Below are 20,198 nucleotides of genomic sequence, written 5' to 3'. Positions count from 1 at the left end.
ATGAATGTCTCTCCCATGTAAATTAATTGCTCTCGCATTTTTCCTGCTGCAAAAATTCAGTCCGATGTGATCTTCATGTTATATTGGTTCAGTTTTCGTGTGTCGGTTTAGTAATTGCTGAAAAGCTAGAAGTTTGTTCAAACAACTTTTAGGAACAGCTCACTTTTTTCTTCATACATTAGTTACGTGCAAGCGACAAAGTGCAAAAACCTGATCAACTGATAAGTATACCGTCGCAACAGCTGTTCAGTGAGAAGCGCTCGCGATAAGCATACATTTAGGTCGATGGCTTAGCTGATTGGAACGATCGAGATCAACCGTCGCTTATCGTTGTACGATCGTTGCCCACCTTCAACACCAATGGAGTCCGGTTCAAAGGAACAGCTCGTGCAATGCCAAAACGAGTCACTTCAATGTCCAATCTGCATGAAGCATATTGAAGATCCTCGGCTATGTGTCCAATGTTCCAAGCTCTTTTGCTACAGTTGCATTCGCCAGTGGTTGCAAAAAGCGGATGACGAACATGGCAATCCGGCATGTCCAAACTGTAGGTGTATGTGCAGCATAGACAATTTCGTGAAAATTCTGGAAGGTAGTCCACTCTATCCATGCAAACCTATCGCTGGAGGAATCAGCGCAACTGATCATTTGACTGCGGACGCAGCTACTAGGAACAATCCTGAGCAAATTCGGTCCCGCTTAGAAAAGCTGCTGCTCGAAACGCAGGGTTTTCTCAATGAAACTGATAAACGTGTTACACAAGAGTTGGATAAGCAGCATACGCTCCTGAAGCAAACGAAGGATAATCTCATTAAAACAGTTAATTTAATGGTACAACAAGAGCTGAAAGATATACACCAGCAGTTCCATGCCAAAATTGCCGAGATCAATGCGTGGAGTGAAATATTGACAAACAAATTGGACAAACATCAGTTTGATATCTCCTCTACCAAGGCAACTCTAGATCAGAGTGCACCCACTGAGCTTATATTGAAGCAATCGGAAATCGAAAAGGCTTGCGCAAAACTTACCGAGGGTCTGAAATCGGTTTCGCTCAACGTGAAGCCTCATAGTTTTAAAAGGTACTTTGAACAAACCGCACAACCGTTATCAATACTGGATAGTCACAAATTAATTGCCAACAATTTCCTATTTTTTGTACCATTTGTTTGCAACGTAGTAATCTAATTCCTGAACCGTTCAGCTGGAAATTCACAGTGCACAAATACTCAGCCATTAGAAGAACGAACGAAATTCAGTATTCGGATTTTGCCACCGATGACATTGGTTCAGTGTGGCGACTGGAAGTGCATCCGTGTGGGTTTGACGATGCCAAAAACACGTCTCTTAGTATTTTTCTGCAGCTCTACAATGGAATCGAAGGGAATTACCACTACTCTTTCGAGCTGCTGGGACAAGGAAGGAATCACTTCTATGAAGCTGAGGACTATTTCGAGCTACGTAAAGGCTGGGGTCAAAACCATTTCATCGATTTAAAGTCCTTGCAGGAATCATTTCTTGTGGACGATGGATTTGAGATCAAATTTTCCATTCGTGCGCTTAACCTTGTCGACAAGTATGGGAAAATGAAAAGGCGAGCAGATCTGCTGACAACCGAAGTCGACCAGCTGAAGAAGTGAGTTGCTGACGAGAGCGTTTTGAAGAAATGACAACCATGATGTGGCTTTCACGTTTTCAGAATAGCCTATCCGGACTGTTTGGATGAAGTGATTACCATCCGAAACGTGGTTGACGCTACCAGATCCGCCGCCTGTCTATACTCTGACATTCTGTGTGATGATATCGGGGGCCGATGGAGGTTACAAATCTTTCCCGGAGGCAACGCTGAATGCAAAGGTCAATTTATCAGCATTTTTCTTGAGTTTTGCGCTGGCATTCCCAATAAGTATGTTCCCGATGCATGTGTGAATATGATCAAATTTCAGTAAATCGAGAATTTCTTCCACGATTCTAGGTACGAGTTTACAGTCGCACTGCTGCATCAGAACGTGAAGAAGGTTATTAAAAAAACACTTGAGTATAGCATTCAGCCATCGCTACCGTTCGGGTGGAAAACGTTTTTAGGCCGTGAAGAGTTAATTAACAACGGTTACATACAGAAGGATTCACTTTCAATTCGGCTCACCATCAAACCACCTAACGCGACACAGAAGCTTAACTATCTTCGGCAACAGATGGAACTGCCAAGGGAATATATGCAACCGGCACGCAAGGAGTCGGTCATTTCCAACGATTCCAAGCCTACGACATCGCAGGAACCGCTTGAAACGCGGCTGCGTAAAGCTTCTATAAGCTTTAAAAATCTGTTCGTCAAAGCGCCTAGCACTGAACAGCAGTGAGGAATGTAACGTTGAACTATAGGACTAATAAACGTAGCTTACGCTTCAGCGAAATCTGATTTTTCATTCAAATAATTAGTGGTGTACTGTATTTCAATTTGTTTCGATGAAACAAATACTCGATTCATAAATCACATCGCTCAATCCTTACAACTAACCGGTACGATAGGTTGCCAGCAAAACAAGTACATAAATCGAAACGTAAATCGGGTAGCTTAAACCACACATATTGGTCGACCCACGTGAGAACCATCGAACCAGCGGTACAACAATTGCAATCTCGATTTCAATGAACTTGATCTTACCGTTCTTGATAGTGTGTGGCATAATCGGTGATGCGCAAGCGTCGACCGTAACGACGTTCCGCATGCGCATTAACCGATCAAACCATACCCGACACGAGCCGCACACTTGAGGAGTGGATGGGTGGAGTGGAAATATTAAAAGAAACCACTACGTAAAAATGCAGAATACATCACGATTTTTAACTTCTAATAAACCACCAGCCGTTAGACGATAAATGGTTATACGTGTAGCGTCTGTTATTATGTCTGTGGTATTGCGCGATCATGCGAAATTTTTGGGTAGCAGTTTGGTATTAAACTACCGTCAAATTATTGCTATGCTGCTCTCCCTGCAGCAGTAATTGGTTAGTTATTACAAGCAGTTATATATTAAGCCGCATGCATAATGATAAACTACATAATGCATTTTTTACTGTTTGCTTTTATTGCTACTACTTGTAATTGACCATTAATAAAGCCCTATGTCGATATTAAATCCTTACGTGCATTACATACACTCTTTCCGCGTTGGGCGCTCTCCGTTCAAACGATTTATTTACTTAGATATTCCACGAATTAAACCGACCAATCCTTCATGCATTGACAGCTGCACAGAAAGTGAAATCAACAGCGTCGGTAGGGCACGAACGGTCGCGTCATCTGCTCATTGATGTGTATGCAAATCTAATGTTTATTTCTGTTGCTCCTCCTCCCCCCCCTCACTGCACGTGATCCGTTGCATTTAGAACGCGAACGTGAAGCTAATCCGACATTCACAAACCAATCATAAATCAACCGGCAAACGGTTCCGTTGCCGCACAGTTATGTGCACCATTTGTTTGCAGACGATCTTGCAGTCAGAGAGTCACGAACTGCGGCGCCTCGTGTGTCACATTCGCTTTAGGTAAGACTCGCATTGACTCCGGTTAGAAGTTAGACGAAAGATTTGTAGAGTTTTTGTAACTTTTTCTATTGCGCACATTCCGAGGTCAGTCGGAGCGTGCCTTATTTCCTGAAACTCACTCTACCATTTCTGCACTGCACCGCAGTGTTGCGTGTTTTAGTGACCGACTTTCCGGGTGCAGTGTAGATCACGCTATGCCATCGTTTGGCGACAGGCAATCAATGAGCTGTCGTCAGAATTGCACCGACTGACCTCGAAAATTTGATGCCGTATGCTCATTTTTCATTTCCTCGAACGATTCGCGGGTCGAGCGCTGCAATTCCTGGTGCGGTTCTGCCGTTCATTCAGCGTGCAGTACCTTAGAGGCAAGCGATCAGTCGAACGAATCGTATTCTGGCTAGGCGTAAATGACAATGATTTGCTGGATAATTGCATCCGTTTATCGTGCAGCACCCGGTGACACACAGCCCCACTTCGGGATCGGAGTTGATCGAAAGCAGCAGCACCTGGCACACCTGGTAGCGGTGGCCAACTACCAGATTGTGAAACAAAACAAAGTGCCAAGATCATTCCACCATTACCCGTATTAACACCAAGATCTGCGCAGCATGGTATAATTATCATTATTTTCTTGAGCGTCAGTTCTGCTTCATTAGGAGAGTTCCTGAAATTCGTGTAATAATGTTTGCACTAACACCACCTACAGTGGTACCGTAGAGGATGCTACTTCTGCAGGCATTCGAGACGGGATCCACTTATCTGCACGACTACTCTGCTTGACCCACGTCGAGCGTCCCGTAATTGATACTTGGTGAGGCCATTCCAATTGGTCGATCTTTGATCACAGATCGCTCTGAAGGGTCCACTTAGGTAGCGTACCACTCGGAGATGAGAACGCACTTGAGCGACGTTATCAGATTGGAATATTTAAATGCGAATGCAGCCTGCGGAGCTAAACGAAAACGCCACCTAACGACCGATAATCGGAATCGATTAGTGTCGATGATGACGGTGAAGTTGGTTCATTTGGCGAATTCCAACCGCCGTTATCTGATCGATTCGATTTCGGGGTGGTTTTCAAAAACCACGATCGAAGTTGGGGGTTGAGTGTTTGTTTACCAGATGGTTGATAGGGAACTGCCTACGGTTGTATTTTTTTTTTTGGGGTTTTGCATGAAAATTTTATCTGACATTCTCCAAACGGTAGTTATACATGTAAAGAGTACGAACTACTATAATTTCTACCCAGACTTCAATATCTCTGAATACTTATACAATAAATTTGAATTGTTTTATACCGCATCATAAATGAATGAATTCATAATCTCTTGAATCGTTCAGGAGAAATGTCCTAATTGTGCCCATAAAAAAGGGAACCAGTAACTACTGTCTGTCAATCATTTGCATTTATCTTTTGCAATAAACTCCGGCAACCATGTCAAGGAACGGTGGTCCTGAAAGAAGCTGAATGAATATTTAAAAAACAAAACGGAATTGAGCGTTACGCGGACATCAAGTAACCCCAAGCTAACGAGTGTCGGCCTTGAACTTTTACTTCCGCGATACTAAGAACGATATGCATATAAACCGACCATTTTCTTTGTTTATTGATCTGTTCGGTCGCACATAACAGTAAGGATACTGTCAATGTTCTGCAGAAAATACAGAGCGAAATGGAGAGAGCACATTCTTCAACCCCATCCACGCTTAACCATTGAAAACAAACCGCTACCAACTACCAATTGCTTGCGAAAAAGGTTAATGGGCGAGTTTCTCTTTTCTGGCGTGTGCCCTCGGCAGGCTTCAAACCTACGGTCGCACCGTTACGGATGCTGTGTGCCGAGAGTCAATGGCTATCGCGCTAAATCAATAATGGTATTAATAAAAGAGCAGTGGCAAAGAAAACGCCGATATAAAAACGGGAGACATTTAAATTGTCAAGAATCTGTCGTGGCGCCATTCGTTGCTCACTGTGCAGGAACGAGAGACAGTAAAAAAAGGGGGAAATAAAATGCCACTACAAAAAGCAGGCAACGGATGATGCTTTCACGGTGTGTAAAGGTGTTAAAGGGTAAGCAAACCAACAGGAAGAGAGACACTTCATATATCTCTGCAACCCCCTCCGCGTGATTTCGCGTTTCAGTAATAGGTGGTTAAGCCCTCTTGGGCTGTTGATCCGGGAAGTACACACGGAACGCATTCAACCATGTGAAGGTGCATCTTGGACCTTATGCTGCACCCGCTGCACTTTGCTTCCGTGCAAACAGTGCTGGAATCGGGTGAGAGCACTCCAGCAAACGGTAGGACAAGTTAAACAAGCACAAGCTGATCGTATCCGATGAAACAAAAAAGAAACAAACACAAACAAGCACAATATCTCGAAAAAAACGCGAAGGGAAACGTGGTTGCGAACGGGACGAGTCGAATGGTACGATAAAGCAGAAAACCCATCGGTCTGGGCGGAAGAGAAAACAAATCAGTATCAATTAAATACTGCCGCAGGCCGATAAGCCATTAGCGCAATTAGCATAAACAATATTGATTTTCAATTGAACAACCTTATGATCATGTCACGGCACAGCATGAATGGTGTCTCGTCGTATGCTTCTTCGTAGAAAAAAATCACTAACTGGAACGTTGGATCAATGGATACTCTGAGTTAAACGGTGTCATTGTTTTAACTGCACTTAACGGATCTGTAGCAACCTAACGATCCTGATGCATCTTGCATATTGGTAATAGGATAAATCCTTATTTAAAGAATTATGCATTCTACTTCGGGTACTACACTCTGGATGTCTTTGACTTTATTTACTCATAAGCTGAATAATTAACTCATGTGTACGAAAAAACGATAAATAAGGGCGGCTTGATGGTGTATTGGTAGCGGCACCGGTCTTCACATGACAGGACCGCTCCAAAATCCCATCCGAACCAATCTTCCGTACGCGTAAAAATCGTCAAACAGAGCGAGAAATGGCTGGCTTCAAAAGAGTTTCTCTTGAGATATTTGTGCCGACAAATAAGAAGAAGAAGAAGTACAAAGAAACGGTCCGTAGAAGATATGGTATCGGTTCTGTCTAGTTCATTTAATTATTTAAATATTACTTGTCCGACTGTATGCAGACTGACTCCGATGGCATTGTTGAACATTGAAATATCTCATTCGAATTTCTTAATTAATATACGCACCAGGCTACCGTTAGTACAGTTCACCTCAATATACTATTTTATTTTATCTCTGTACCCTTTCCAATGTGGCCGGTTTCAAGATTCTCACTGTCACAGGTGTACGGTTAGCTAGCTCGCAGGCGATCGGAGCTAGCACACGATCCTTGAGGTTAATTAATTTTCAGCATTTCACATTAATATTCAACGCCCTGTCAGTTCGTTTGATTAGAGTCGATTAAGCCTAGCAGTATGAATAATCTCACCGGTGTTTTATGAAGCTGTCGTGTAGCCTTCCGCTAAGGAGTTAAATACGCCATTTTTTGTTCTGTTTGCTACTTTAATAAATGAGAATCGTAATAGTAATTCCGCCAGATATCGGTAAGTTTGTAATTAATCTTCTACCTTCGCCAACCGTGACTTTGACCTTAGTTGGGTTTTGTGTGTGTGTGTGTGTTTCTTTTTTCTTCTCGCGGCATATTGTTACTACTTGCCGGTTAGAACTTCGTGGCAAATTATTTCTCCTTTCGTTCCACGTTTCCAACCGGAATGCAATCTTGTGCCATGGCGGGCTGCACGTAGCTGAGCGATCCCGTAGTCACGACCCAGCAATCGACGAAGACGCGCACCGCCTAGCCAAACGCAACCGTGATAAATTGAAAATATTAAACGCAGCCCTGTTTAGCGTTAAGCGCAATGATTCACCGTCCAGAAAATATGAGTCCTTATCCGTTCGTTCGCAATAAAGGGTGAAAGAAAATCCAACCCACAAGGATCGTTATTTCGCTGTCTTGCGATGTTAGGAACGAGTGGGTGGGTAGTATAGTTGCGAAGGAAGGCATCACCATGCATCGCTTACAAACGATTACAAAATCCCATTAGAAATGCGCACAGTTCGCCTCGGTGAGTCGGTCAGCATTGTTATGAAACTGAAGACGTTTGCCTTTCACCTGGCTGCCCTCAGTGGCCGCAGCACGTTGGTCTGCAGCAGGAAATGATGGGGAAGCTTGGTGCAATGTGGCTCCGTGGTTAAACGCGTAAACTTCGAAACAAACACGAAGAAAATCTAGTCGAGGAAAGTCGAGTGCATTCTTTCGATTGTGCATACGCTGGATGCGGAGCGTATTGTTTACGACGCGCTTTTAGCTGTTGTTATGGTAATAACTTAAACTGCATGCTGCTGCATATTTACCCATCGCAACAGGCCTTCAGTTTCGGTTGCGCACGCTTGTTCTACATTTCTTTTCCCCCGAAGTTGTGTGGGCAAGTGCATCTGAACGATCGTTGAGCTATGGTTGGCTTTACACGGGGACCATTAGTCACACGGCGCGGACAATTGGTCGAGTGTGTTTCTAGGCCTCTGATGGTAAGATTGGGTATTAGACACGAAACCATACACAGGGCAAACCAGTAAAATTGTGTAGGAGAAGAACAATGTATCAATTTGCGTTTAAATTTGAAACGATCGATCGTTATTCTATACACGGTCCATGCTTCTTAACCTCAACACAGCGTTAGCTCAGATTTCCAATTATTTTCACCAAATTAACCTTTCTTTCATCATCTTCCCACAACTATTGGTAACGAAATTATTCATCTGTTGCGATACAGTACGAACGAGAAAAATGTTGGAAATGTATTTAAAACTTTGTAAAAGATGGCAATAAGCCAATGATCATCATAGCCCCACAAGCTTAAGCTAATAATATACAAACTCATTAGTTTTACGCTCAATAGAATCATGCAGTGTGATCTTATCCCTAAGATATCTTAACTGATCTCAATTAGACGTTATCGTTCGTCCTTCCCTACGCACTGGGTGTTTATTTACGAAATTGACTATAAAACAATTTGCATCACACATTAGCGCCATTGCCATTGCAAATGACAAAGTGTCGTTCAACGTTGAAAAGCAAACAGCAAAACACGTCGGCCGGCAAAAGAAACGATGCGATTTGTTTCGTTTATCTTTCGGTTCAATTGCTTGCCCTTAATCATACGAGCCCACCCGGGGCGTTCGAATGAGTCGTGTCGTGTCTGGGTCCCGGTCAAGCTGTCGTCAATAAGAAGCTACTTGGGTAGGGTGTGTCGTGTGCGAGGGGGATGTTTATGATTCGGAATTTATGTGTTTGTTGCACTTAAAAAAAACCTGCTTTTAAGTTCGTGCGCATCATTTACGAACCCCAGAGTCTGGTCTGCGATAGCTAACTGACATGGCGATATTTTAAATGTGCACTTGCACTATTTGCATTGCACTAACATCGCCAATAATGTTTCTGAATCGATTCTGGATGCTTGTTGCTGTTGTCATTGCGAGACCACCCACCTACTAGACATTCCCCGTCCTGTCATATTAAACAATTTAATTTGAATGCATCATTAAGCATATTTTCTATTCTCCTCGTTGCTTTTTGCCCAGACGCCATCGAACCGACAATGTTGTCTTGCTATTATTATTTTAATGTTTTGTCTACGCTTCTACATTCGTAAGTATTAGCTGGTAGACAAAAATACACAACGCCACACTGAGGTAATTTTGTGAAGCGATTGGAAATTCCATTGGTACGGAACCCATTCATCGCGAACATTCTTCTTTCGAGTTGCTTCGCTTGGCATGACTCGCGATCGAACGATCGATCGAGCAACAAACGGGATCTAATCGAAGAACGGGCTCTGGCGTCAGATCGACAACATGACAATAATGTACAAATTATGCTAATGATCATGTTTCCCTAATTGTGTATTGTTTCTTCACATCCAAACGCTTGCAGCGATGATTTGAGAGTCCGAACATGGTTCAATACGAAGATGGCAATATCATCGCACATGGTAATATTGTGACAAACTGTAGGCATGCTTTGTGATTGCTGTTTGCTGGTTTTATATGCAATGCCGGAAATTTGCAAATACAATATGTAGGAATGAATTCCTGTTTTAGATACTGCATTTATTTTTGTACTTCAAAAATGTTCAGAATCCAGGACAATGTGAAAGATAAAAACGTAAATGTTGCAATTTATTATATCCCAAATTTAAACCACTTCACTTCACTGCATCGCTTAATTGACACTAACGGCGATCCATTAGCGCTCATTTAGATAAAAACCATCGCACACGTTCATTGCTATATGTTCCACGAAGAAGTTGTCTATAAACTTAAGTACACAAAGTATGCGCTCAGGGTGTTTGCGGCATTCGAATCCTTTGAGGAATGCACTTTTAATCTCTCTTGTGGCAGTCTGGGCAACTGCTGCGTCGTCGCATAAAGATGAAAGAAACGATTAATTTAACCGTCCAGCGTACAGCCAAATCGGTCGTTTTGTGTGCACTTTGATCAGAAGGACGATTTTTCATTTCAACAGTGTATGCTTTTTTTTTAATACCTTTCAAACACCAACGGTTTCAGTGGCTAAGCAGAACGCGCAGACGCGCAAGGATATAAGGGTGGGTTCGTAGGGTTTTGCTTAATTTCAAACTTCACTCGCGGTGAATGATAGACCGTGATGGTGTTTTAATTGAGTAATGTTATTACGGGTTGTTTCGCTTCCTCCGCGTGCGGTTTTGGAAACCGGGCTAATGAAAACTTCGCATCCATCACCACACCACAAATGGGGCACGCATTTACTGCTCGTCTCGTGCTGCTGGGAATATGTAGCGGGCCTGACCGGTGTCTATGTCAGGGTTAAGATTTTTAAGCATCCAACGAAAGATACCTTTGCAATGATTCTTGGAAGATTAGAATACCTAATCTGACCGTCTCTGGGTGATGTGAACGCGATTGTGTGTGTGTTTTAACAGTTCTTCTTTTCGGCATTTGGGCAGTGATTCGCGGTTTGGCGAATTGCAAAGTGCGCCAACTCATCGACCCGTGCGGTTTTATCGTGCCATTCCTTCCTCTAACCAGCACTGACATCAGATGAGCTGTGAAAAGATGTTAATCTTCTCGTACATATTTTCTTTTCCTTGTACGGTTTCGGTTCGAACGTTCTTAGCGTCCAATTTATGACAGATATAGGGAGGGAAAAAATCGGCATAGCGCATTCTTCGTTTACACCAATACCGTATTCTGCTTATCGGACCACCTAGACGTTCAGGTGGTCGATTGTAAATGCCTGGTGTTGGCCAGTTCAAAAAATCAAACTTCTCCGTATTCCAGAATCTGAAAACCTTCATCAAATCTCCAGTTTTAGAAACTCAATCTCCTCTTTATATTATTTTCTTTTCTGGGATGGGCCAATGAGCGTTATTTTGTGAAACGTAACAACACGATGCGTTATTGCATTTCCTTAGTTTATTAGAATTGAAATTCCTTACTATTAAAATTGTTTCATATTCCCCATTAATTAATTTCAATTTGCATCTATTCGTTTATTTTACAGAAACTGCAAGGCGAGAATCAACTTTGCGGCTACCTGAAGTCAACGATGGTAGTGGGAGCAATATAGTAGTATCATCAGTATCTGATGGCCACATTAGTACCAATAGTATTATTAGCAATAATATAGATAATGACGATGTGTCGCGAACGCACAAATTGAAGAACGGTACGTTCGAATATGCGTACATAACCAAGTTGGTGCGACCCTTACATCAAGACGACTTGCTGTATGAGTCCAAAACAGGTAAGATTCAAAACCATGTATCAATATTAATCCCATCAAATACAAAAATGCTTATCGTGCTTTATTGTACTTGAAAAAACCATTTTATAACAGAATGTTTTCTCATTATTTTGCAATGGATTTGCAGGCAGGCAAAATAATACCATTTTCTTTCACTTCATTACTAATAACTCACTGTGTCTCTTGTTTTCCAGATGTTTCTGATGGACGACGTAGCTCACAAATTCATGCTACTGGTGCGTTTCGAAGTAGATCATCAAAAATCTGGGATCCTCATCCAGAGTACGAGCTCAATGCATTCGGTGTTAGAATGCATTTAAAGCTTTCGCATGACGCAGAATTTATTCCGAAAGATATGAAGGTAATTGGGTGCTTAATTTTATGACAAATCATGCAAAACATTGTGTGACATGTATTGTGATCAACATTTTTCCTAGCATTCATAACTTTTTGCACTGTTGGTCAAATCAATTAGTTGATTGTTTCGAGTATACTAATGGATTTAAGCATCCGTTGCTAGCAAAACTGCATTACTCACACTGTGGACATCCATTTTCTTTTCACAGGTGACTCATTTTTGGCCAAATGTAACTGTGCGTAAACCTGAGGATCACGACGAAAGTAGGTGGCTTCAGGGCTGTTATTACAAGGGCAGTGTCGTGGGAGATGCACAATCCACCGTACGCGTATCGTTATGTGAAGGAATGGTAAGTCAAATTAAAATTCAAATCGAGTTCAACTAACATCAGCTCAATCAACTTGTCCAGTGCAGCCCATCCAAACAAACCGTAGTTAATATTTCAATTCTAAATCCAGCTCTGTAATTTTCTATCGTCCACCAATGCTCTCTATTTTTGCACTCTGGATAGCATGGCATGTTTTCTTCCATTAGTGTTGTATTTATAGACCAGTATTCCAGGTGAGGGAACAGATGCAGTGTTTCCTGTTAGCAAAAAAAACTGTTACGGCATACTCTAGATGTACAATGTTTAAGCTTCTCACGCTCCTACACCTGTTTTTAATGCTCAAACAGATGCGGAGTATATTTGTTTACGATTTCCCTATTTTTTTTCTTCTTAAATTTTGCCGGCATCCGATATTCCGTTTGAATTACGATGAACATTATTACGATGAAACTTAGTTCGTGATATCTGAATATAAGAAGCAACAAATGTTACATTCTTCGCTGATATAACCGAATTTGTTAGTTAACAATCTATAGATTGTTTAAATTGAAAATAAATTCGTTTCTTTTTATATACGTATATGCAAACCCGTGCGAACTGTAAAAGATTTAAGTTTTTATGGAAACATTATTTTATCTTTGCCTTTATTTTCATTGATCTTTGATCGTTCAATAATTTTATTCTATATCAAAACTTAGTATATTTAGGATTAAGTTAGTAATTTTAGGCAAACATTTAAAAAGAGATCAATATCAATCCAGACAGTTACTATATTCACCATGTAAGCAAAACACGCAGATTTTGACGAAAAATGTAATGGAAATCTATTTATAAACCCTCAAAATGATGTCGAAATCTAAAAGCATTTAGTCTGTTGCACAGCTAACAATGTTGCAGAAATGTTTTCTACATCAGCTCAACCCTGTTTCATTAACGGACCCAAAACTAAAAGGAAAAATGTGTAGTGTGTATGAATACATTTATTGGTGCAATGGCTTGTTTACACAAATATTAATTTCGTTGAATTTTCAAAATAGTGCACGTTTACATAAAGTGTTGGTGAAAATCGAATCGTTTCTTTGATTATCAAACCTAACGAAAGCACTACGCAACAAACACTACAGTTCGGTACTAACATTACAAACGCCTTCTATTTAGAGGATTTTCCACGAAGCGCACAACTCTACACGCTAGCCATGATCTTAAGTGCCACTAAGCATTGGTATTATAATCATACTAAAAGGATTCCTTGGAAAAGATGGGAATGTATGTAAAAACATAATGTTACTGATTTTAAATACCTATGCATTGCCTCCCATTAGGAATTCTAATCACACATAAGATCAGCAGTAGTTATTTTTCAGAAGATTGACATGATTCGCGATCTCGATGAGAAAGTTCGATAGTAATGTAACGCACTTTGCATGATTTAAGCTGAAATTCTTCGTTTTATTATAAATACTCCTCGTTTTTTTGTACATTTTCTGAATGCATTATTTCACAAAGTGTTCATTTTGTATCGTTTTTCGATTCGGGTTGGGTTTTCTAGTAGACGTGCACACACTTCTTGGGCAAGAAGAACTTGACGGTCTTGGTGACCGACTTGTTGCTCATGTCCGGATTGACTCCCTTGCGGATCTGCTGCTTGTACAGCTGCGCAACGGAATCGGTGGCATCACGGCAGTGGACGTCGACGTACTTGGGAACCTTCTCGGCAGCCTTGCACTGAGAGGCGCAGGTCGGGAGCGGACGGCTGGTGAAACAGATCTTGTCACCCTGTTCGACGTACTGGGCCTGGTGTTTCACGGCACATTCCTTCTCGGTGTACTGCTGCTTCTCGAAGAAGTGCTCACGGTTCGGTTTCTCTTCCTCCGAGGACGACGAGCTGGAATCATCCGATTCGTCCGACTCCGATGACGAAGACGACGACGAGGACGAGTCCGATAGGTCAAAGTCCTTGTAGTAGTAGTTGTAACGCTGACGTCCGGCTTCCTGCTCACTGATGACGTTACCGAAGTAGTACTGGGGCTTCACACAGTGCTCCTGCGCCTTCTGGTGGTACTCGGCGAAGTATGCCTGGGCTGGTCCACTGCAGTTCATTCCACTGAGCGCGTACGAGGCGGCAAAGTATTCGGGCTTGCGCATGACGCACTGATCGGGGGTGATGAAATCGTCCTCTCCCTCTCCATTGTTGGTACCGCAAAGACCGACGAAGTTGTTGAAGTACGACTGATCGGCGAAGAAGCGGGCACGGTATCCGTCGAACACGATCTTGATGTCGTCATCGCGGAAGCTGATCTCCAGTTCGTTGCCAGGGAGGGCATACACGCGGATCAGCGGCTGATCGCCACCATCATCGTTGGTGTACATTTCGACGGCGTACTTCTCGTGGATCTGCTGGGGCTTGCCATTGATGTAGACCATGGGGAGGTCCTGTCCGTGCGGGATGATATCGATGTTGTAATCGTTCTGCTTGTACTGTCCGAGGATAGCCTTCAAGAAGAGCTGGTTGTCCTCGCCGTGACGCGCCAGGATGGTGATCTGTTCGTCCTCGCCGAAGCCGTTCTTCCAGTTGTATTCGTAGTCCGAGTTGAAGAAGTGCGAGTCCTGAGCATAGAAGTAGTAGTCAGGCTTGACGGTGTGCAGCACAACGTGCCAGCAGTTGCCAAGCTCGTAATCGTAGGTCTTTCCATCGAAGGTGTTGACGAATTTGTTCGACACAACGCAAGACGCTGAAATGAAACGGTATTAACCAACATGTATCGCTAAACAACGCACATGCAGGACGTTCGTGTATACTTACGGTGGTAGTTTCCGCGGTAGGCGTAGTTCAACATGCGCTCGTAGTAATCAAAATCGGGGTGGATAGAGAAGAAGTAGCGGGCGTACTCGCTTTCGATCGGGTAGTTCTGGATAGCGAAGCTGCGATCAGGTGCGTAGAAGGAAGCGTTGTAGTAATCGAAGTACGGAGCAAGCTGGAAGTCAATCTGGAACTGGTTGTGTTTGCCCTGGAAGAAGTAGTCCTCGCTCCAGTACGGGAAGGTGAAGTAGCGAGCGTAGTCGAAGAACTGGTAGGTCAGGTTCTTGGCATAGTTGGACATATCCTTGAACTCAAAGTTGAACGAGTACTGATCGAAGTAGCCGGCCTGACGAGTCGCGTTTTGGCATGCGGGCAGTTGGAAGTATCCCTTGTCCATCTGCTGCTTGCAGCGCTGACCAGCCTCAGAGATGCGGAGGAAGTGGCGGTATTGCTCGGACTGAATCAGCTTACCCTGCATCGAGACATGCGATCCTCCCTGGCACTTTTCGCCGTATGCGAAGTCCCAGTTCATGCTTCCGATCTTGTCGAAGTTCAGGACGTTCAAGAAGTTGAGCTTGGGCATGTTCGGGTACTGGTTGGTGGCCGAGAAGCACATCTGGAACTGCTTGCCAGAGAACGGAATGAACTGGTAGAAGGCGCTCGACGAGACGTACGGACTGAAAGACAGGAACATCAACAGACGCTCCTTCTCATCGACCGGGCTGTCGGCATAGGCGGTGGTGAACACAAACTCAGCCTTCTGCTGCTTGCCCTCGAAAACGATTCCGAAATCGAAGACATTCACATCGCTGTTACGAATACCGGCACCGGCGTTACGCATGAACTGCTCCTGACGGCGTTGGCTTCCGGCGTAGTACACGAAGGGCTGGGCGTAGTTGAACTCGTTGTAGTATCCAGAGTATCCGTGGCGACCCTTCGGGTGTTTCACATCGGCGGTCTGGAAGTCCTGGTCGTAGTCGGCCTGCTTGTGCTGCAGCACAAACTTCACATTCTTCACGCTGGTACGCTGAGCATCGTAGTACAGGTTCAGCTGATGGTAGTGGTAAGTCTCCGAGGCGAACGGATAGACCAGTGCGGACCAGTAGTCGTGCTGCTCGAGATGCTTCATCAGATAAGCATAGTCGATGAAATCCTTGTCGTATTTGGCCTGGAATCGCAGCGAAACTCCGAACAGCTCATGGCCGAACGAGGTGTCAAACGACTTGGTGGTCTGAGCACGGTCGTGCAAGATATGCACGCTCGGCTGCTCGGCCATCGGACGCAGATCGGTGATGTCCTTGTATCCAGTGTACGGCCACGAGCTCATGTGGAAGAGGAGCGTGTCCTTCTTGGGTTCCAGCGGCTGAACGTTCACTTCAAAGTCGTTGTTCTCGAAGTCAAAGCCAAAGTCGAAGCTGAAGGGGAAGTATCCCTGGAACTTCTTCTGGTAACCGGCGACGTAACGCTGATGATCGAAGGGCGTGATGAAGCCAACCTTGGCATCAACCAGGCGAGAATAGGCCACGTTCACGTCAGCAGATCCGTTGAACCAACGCGGCACATGGATGAAATCGTCGTACTCCTTCTCGGGGTATCCGGTCGGAGTCTTGTAGATGCTCGGGTGAGTGGTGGCGGAGGCCTCGAACTCGAATTTCATCAGGGTAGGGGTCTTCAGGCTGTAGGTGAACGGCAGACCGGTTGCCAACGGGAAGGCCATGGTGACAACATTCTGCTGGTAGAACTTGGTGACGTTGTATGCAAATCCGTCTTCGAAGTCTTCGAAGTACTTCTTCACAAGGCTGGGGAACTGCTCGATGGTCTGGTTGTTGAAGGCGAAGAAGCGCTCTCCGTTGAAGATCTGGAACATGAACTGACCCTCAAGCTCTTCAGCCTCCTCGGGGTCGATGTTCAGCAGCTTGGCAATGCGGGTGGTGGACCACTTCTGGAACTCCTCCTGGTTCTTGTTTCCGAACTGCTCGTAGTAATCGTTCTGGTATTTGTGGTTCTTGCTGTACTGGCTGAAATAGTCCTTGAACAGGGACGGGTACTGTTTGTAGTACTTGTAGTAGTAGTCGCTAGACTTGTACTCCTGGTGCTTGTTGTAGCTATCGTATTGCTTGTCGAGCAAGTCGAAGAACGTCTCCATGCTCGAGACCAGGTAGTAGAAGGTCGAGAAACGCTTCAGGCCACCCATGTTCTTGCGCAGGTGGAAGAAGAATCCACTCGGGACGTAGTGGTCATCGGCAGCGATCTGGGAGAAGTACATGCGGTACGAAAGCTCAAGTTCCTTGAAAGCGAAGTCACGCAGGTAAGTGCCCGAGTACTGCAGGCTGAAGTCACGCGGGTTCAGATGCTTGATGGCGGCCTGGGCGTTCTGAGCGAACTCGTAATCGTCATCGAACTCATCGGCCTCGGAAGCGCTCTCGAGCGCGGTCTTGACGGCGGCGCGCACGTAAGTGCTCGGGTCGTAGTGGGTCTGCTCAGCCATGCGCTGGAGCATGTACACCGGGGGCTTCGTACGGATCAGCAGGTACACTGCGGCACAACGCACCTCATGGGCGTCTCCGGTGTTCTGGTACACCTTGAACAGCACAGAGCGAGCCAGACGCGGGTAGTTCTCGACCAGACGGTCCAGGGCAACAATGAAAGCCAAACGCTGGAAGTGGGTCACTGGGATCTTACCCTCCAGGTACGGCTCGAACACGTTCAGGATTTCAGGATGGCCCAAATGTCCCAGACAGCGGATGTACACTTGCACCTTCACGCTGTCACCAGCCTTGACGGCTTCACGCAGCTGGTGCGCGAACCACGGCACAACCTTGTGGGCAACGATCTTGTAGTCGGCGTCAGCCAAACGGCCGAAGCTGTGCACGGGGTAGTAGTTGTAGGCAGAGCGGTTGTTGACCTGAGCGCGGTTCAGGAAATCACAGTAGGAAATCAGAGCCGTCGTGTTCAGATACTCCTGGTGCTGGACAGCGTTCGACGTCACCAGCAGGAAGTACTCGTGCATAACAGTCTCGGTCGGGTAGCGGATGGTCTTGGGCAGAGTAGCGATAACGCTGGCAGCTTCATCACCACGCAGTTTCTTCTCTTCGATCAGCTCCTTGATCACCTTGAATGCGGGCGGTGTACCGGCCTGGGCCAAAGCATCACGGAAAGTGTTCCAGGCGTCAACCTTCTTAGCGAACGACTCGCTGTGGTTGCTGCCTTCCTCGCGTTCCTTTTGCGAGACGAACAGCTTCTGGCAAACATCGTAGATGTCCTGGTAGTGCATGGTGCGCAGAACACGGGCCAAAATGGTGAACTTGTTCAGGGTGTTCGACTTGGGGACCTCGGACATTTCCTGCAGCTCCTCAGCGATCTCGTACGTCAGCTTGTAGGCATAACGGGAGGCATCGACGTTGTGGGCGTACTGGACGCTGTATCCCTTGTATCCGGTGAAGTAGGGCAGGAAAGGAGTCTGAGGGGCTTCCTTCATGCTTTCCGGGATCGGTTGGTAGAAGTCTTCCTCGCTGCTCAGCGAGTCAGAGTCGGACTCGGAAGAGCTGTAGAAATCGTGCTCATCGGACTCATCGGACGAAGAGCTGGACGAAGAGCTGTTCGAGTCATCGGAGCTGGACGAGTCGGACGAAGTGTCGTTTTGCTTGCGCAGACGGAACTGATCGCGCTTGTACGCTTCGTAGTATTGCTGTTCCTTGAAGGCATTCAGATCACGACGGTTGCGGTTTCCGCGACGTTCGGTTTCCTTCACTTGCTTCTTGTACTGCTCTGAAGGGCTGATCTTGTAGTTTTGCGGCTCCTCCTCCGAGCTTGAGCTAGAGTCCGAGGAGCTGGACGAATCGCTGGAGGAATCCGACGACGACGAGGAGTCATCGGTCTCGTTGGCGGGACGAACGAAGTTTTTCTTATCGTGAGCCATGTTGTAGCTGTACACCAGATCGACAAACACCTGACGATCGTCAGCCGGGCCTTCGGGGTACTTGTCGTAGGGCGTGATTTCGTTGAGCGTCATGTTGACCTGAGCGTAGACCATGGCCTTCTGGCTGTTGACCAGAGACGGGCTGACGACAACCTTGTTGACGGTGGACACCGACTGAATGGTGTAGTTGTACCAGTCACCGGTCAGATACATCTGGGTCACTTCCGACTTGGTCATAATGTTACCCATCTGGTTGGTGTTCGGCTTGAAGTCGCTGAATCCGCTGAAGCCAAAGTGGAAGCCCATGCGCTGCTCGCAGTGATCGAAGTTGCGGGACTTGACGACATGGAACACATGCTGGTCCTCCTCGAGCCACTGGGGCTGAGGAACCCATTCCTTGTGGGACTGGAAGTGGAATTCCGGGACGGGGTTGACATCGTACAGGGTTTCACATTCGCCGGTCACCGATGGCTCCATGGTCTTGTACACACCGGTGAGGGTGTTGTTCTCCGGGAACTGGTTGAACTCCGACTTGACCACGTACGCACCCTGAGTGTCCAGCTGGAACTGGCTGACCCAGCCCTTGAGCATGTTCACTTCGTGGTTCGGGACGGTCTTCTCAACGTAGAAGCCCTTGACCGCTCCCTTGTTGTAGTAGATTCCGAAGGGCTTCGAGCTGAACGGCATCGGCTGCCATTTCAGGTTGAAGCGCGACAGTTCAGTGCGGTATCCGCGGGGCAGATACTCGTTGAATGCCGCGTACTGCGGACGGTCAATGTAGGCAACGACGTAGTTGTGATCCTTGGGACGGATCACCAGGTAGCCGTGCGTCACAATGCCAGTCCAGTAGTCCTCAAGGTCCGGCAGAGCGGTCATGGTTTTCGTCGTCACGTTGTAAACGTACTCCCGGTTCGGTTCCCAAGCACCGAACTCGAAGCCCGTCTTGTTGAACGGGCGGGAGTAGGGGAACTCATACTCGTACGAGTATTGGTACGCCGTACACAGCCCCACTGTAAAACAATCAGAGATTAGTTGAGCCGCAGGGATATTTTTCGAGCAACCTGGAAGGATGCCTTCGAATGCTGGAGCAAATGACGACGTCTAAGAGCACTTACCAAACGTGAGGAGAAGTAACTTCGCAATCATGGTTCGGTTGTTCTCAGATGCCCGGATGCTTTGATTGCACTCCAAAGCTCGAATGTGCCTTCTGGTGGGCCGAGTATCATCTTTTATAGGTCGATTTGGCTGATTATGCGATCCTGCTATCACCGAATCTGTTCATCTACATCGCATAGTTTATTGACCGATGAGTTGCACGATTAAGTAATTTTTACTGCTCACATGTTTACTGTTTGACGCTTATCAGTACATCGCTAATACCTATGGCGCAAATAGTAGAGAGTGATTTACTGTGGAATCTTTCTACAGATTTTCAATGAATTTTAGCAGTTGCTA

General features: G+C 45.5%; 2 protein-coding genes across 2 annotated transcripts; one reads left to right on the top strand and one right to left on the bottom strand.

Annotated features, from left to right (window-relative positions):
* Nucleotides 1–360: 360 nt before the first annotated feature.
* On the top strand, nt 361–2,360 carry LOC128709512 (E3 ubiquitin-protein ligase TRIM37-like). Its single transcript, XM_053804516.1, has 4 exons — nt 361–1,082; nt 1,181–1,636; nt 1,700–1,906; nt 1,976–2,360. Exons 1-4 carry the CDS (start codon nt 361–363, stop codon nt 2,358–2,360), a joined length of 1,770 nt encoding a protein of 589 aa, XP_053660491.1.
* Nucleotides 2,361–13,569: 11,209 nt separating this feature from the next.
* Nucleotides 13,570–19,889, bottom strand: LOC128709505 (vitellogenin-A1-like). The gene is made up of 3 exons (XM_053804509.1): nt 19,859–19,889; nt 14,828–19,753; nt 13,570–14,756 (listed from the first exon to the last, which is right to left on the bottom strand). Exons 1-3 carry the CDS (start codon nt 19,887–19,889, stop codon nt 13,570–13,572), a joined length of 6,144 nt encoding a protein of 2,047 aa, XP_053660484.1.
* Between the last annotated feature and the right edge of the window lie 309 nt (nt 19,890–20,198).

The sequence above is a fragment of the Anopheles marshallii genome, chromosome 2, assembly GCF_943734725.1.
Source record: "Anopheles marshallii chromosome 2, idAnoMarsDA_429_01, whole genome shotgun sequence".
Taxonomy (NCBI): domain Eukaryota; kingdom Metazoa; phylum Arthropoda; class Insecta; order Diptera; family Culicidae; genus Anopheles; species Anopheles marshallii.
This window is presented reverse-complemented; position numbering and strand designations above follow the sequence as displayed.

Bases quoted from the DNA above. Each gene is read 5' to 3' on its own strand.
- LOC128709512 (XM_053804516.1), top strand. From the start codon at position 361: ATGGAGTCCGGTTCAAAGGAACAGCTCGTGCAATGCCAAAACGAGTCA. The intron at 1,083-1,180 runs GTACTTTGAACA...TTTGCAACGTAG, and splicing joins AAGCCTCATAGTTTTAAAAG to TAATCTAATTCCTGAACCGT. The intron at 1,907-1,975 runs GTATGTTCCCGA...CCACGATTCTAG, and splicing joins TGCGCTGGCATTCCCAATAA to GTACGAGTTTACAGTCGCAC.
- LOC128709505 (XM_053804509.1), bottom strand. From the start codon at position 19,889: ATGATTGCGAAGTTACTTCTCCTCACGTTTG. The intron at 19,754-19,858 runs GTAAGTGCTCTT...ATTGTTTTACAG, and splicing joins GTTACTTCTCCTCACGTTTG to TGGGGCTGTGTACGGCGTAC. The intron at 14,757-14,827 runs GTAAGTATACAC...GTTTCATTTCAG, and splicing joins CTACCGCGGAAACTACCACC to CGTCTTGCGTTGTGTCGAAC.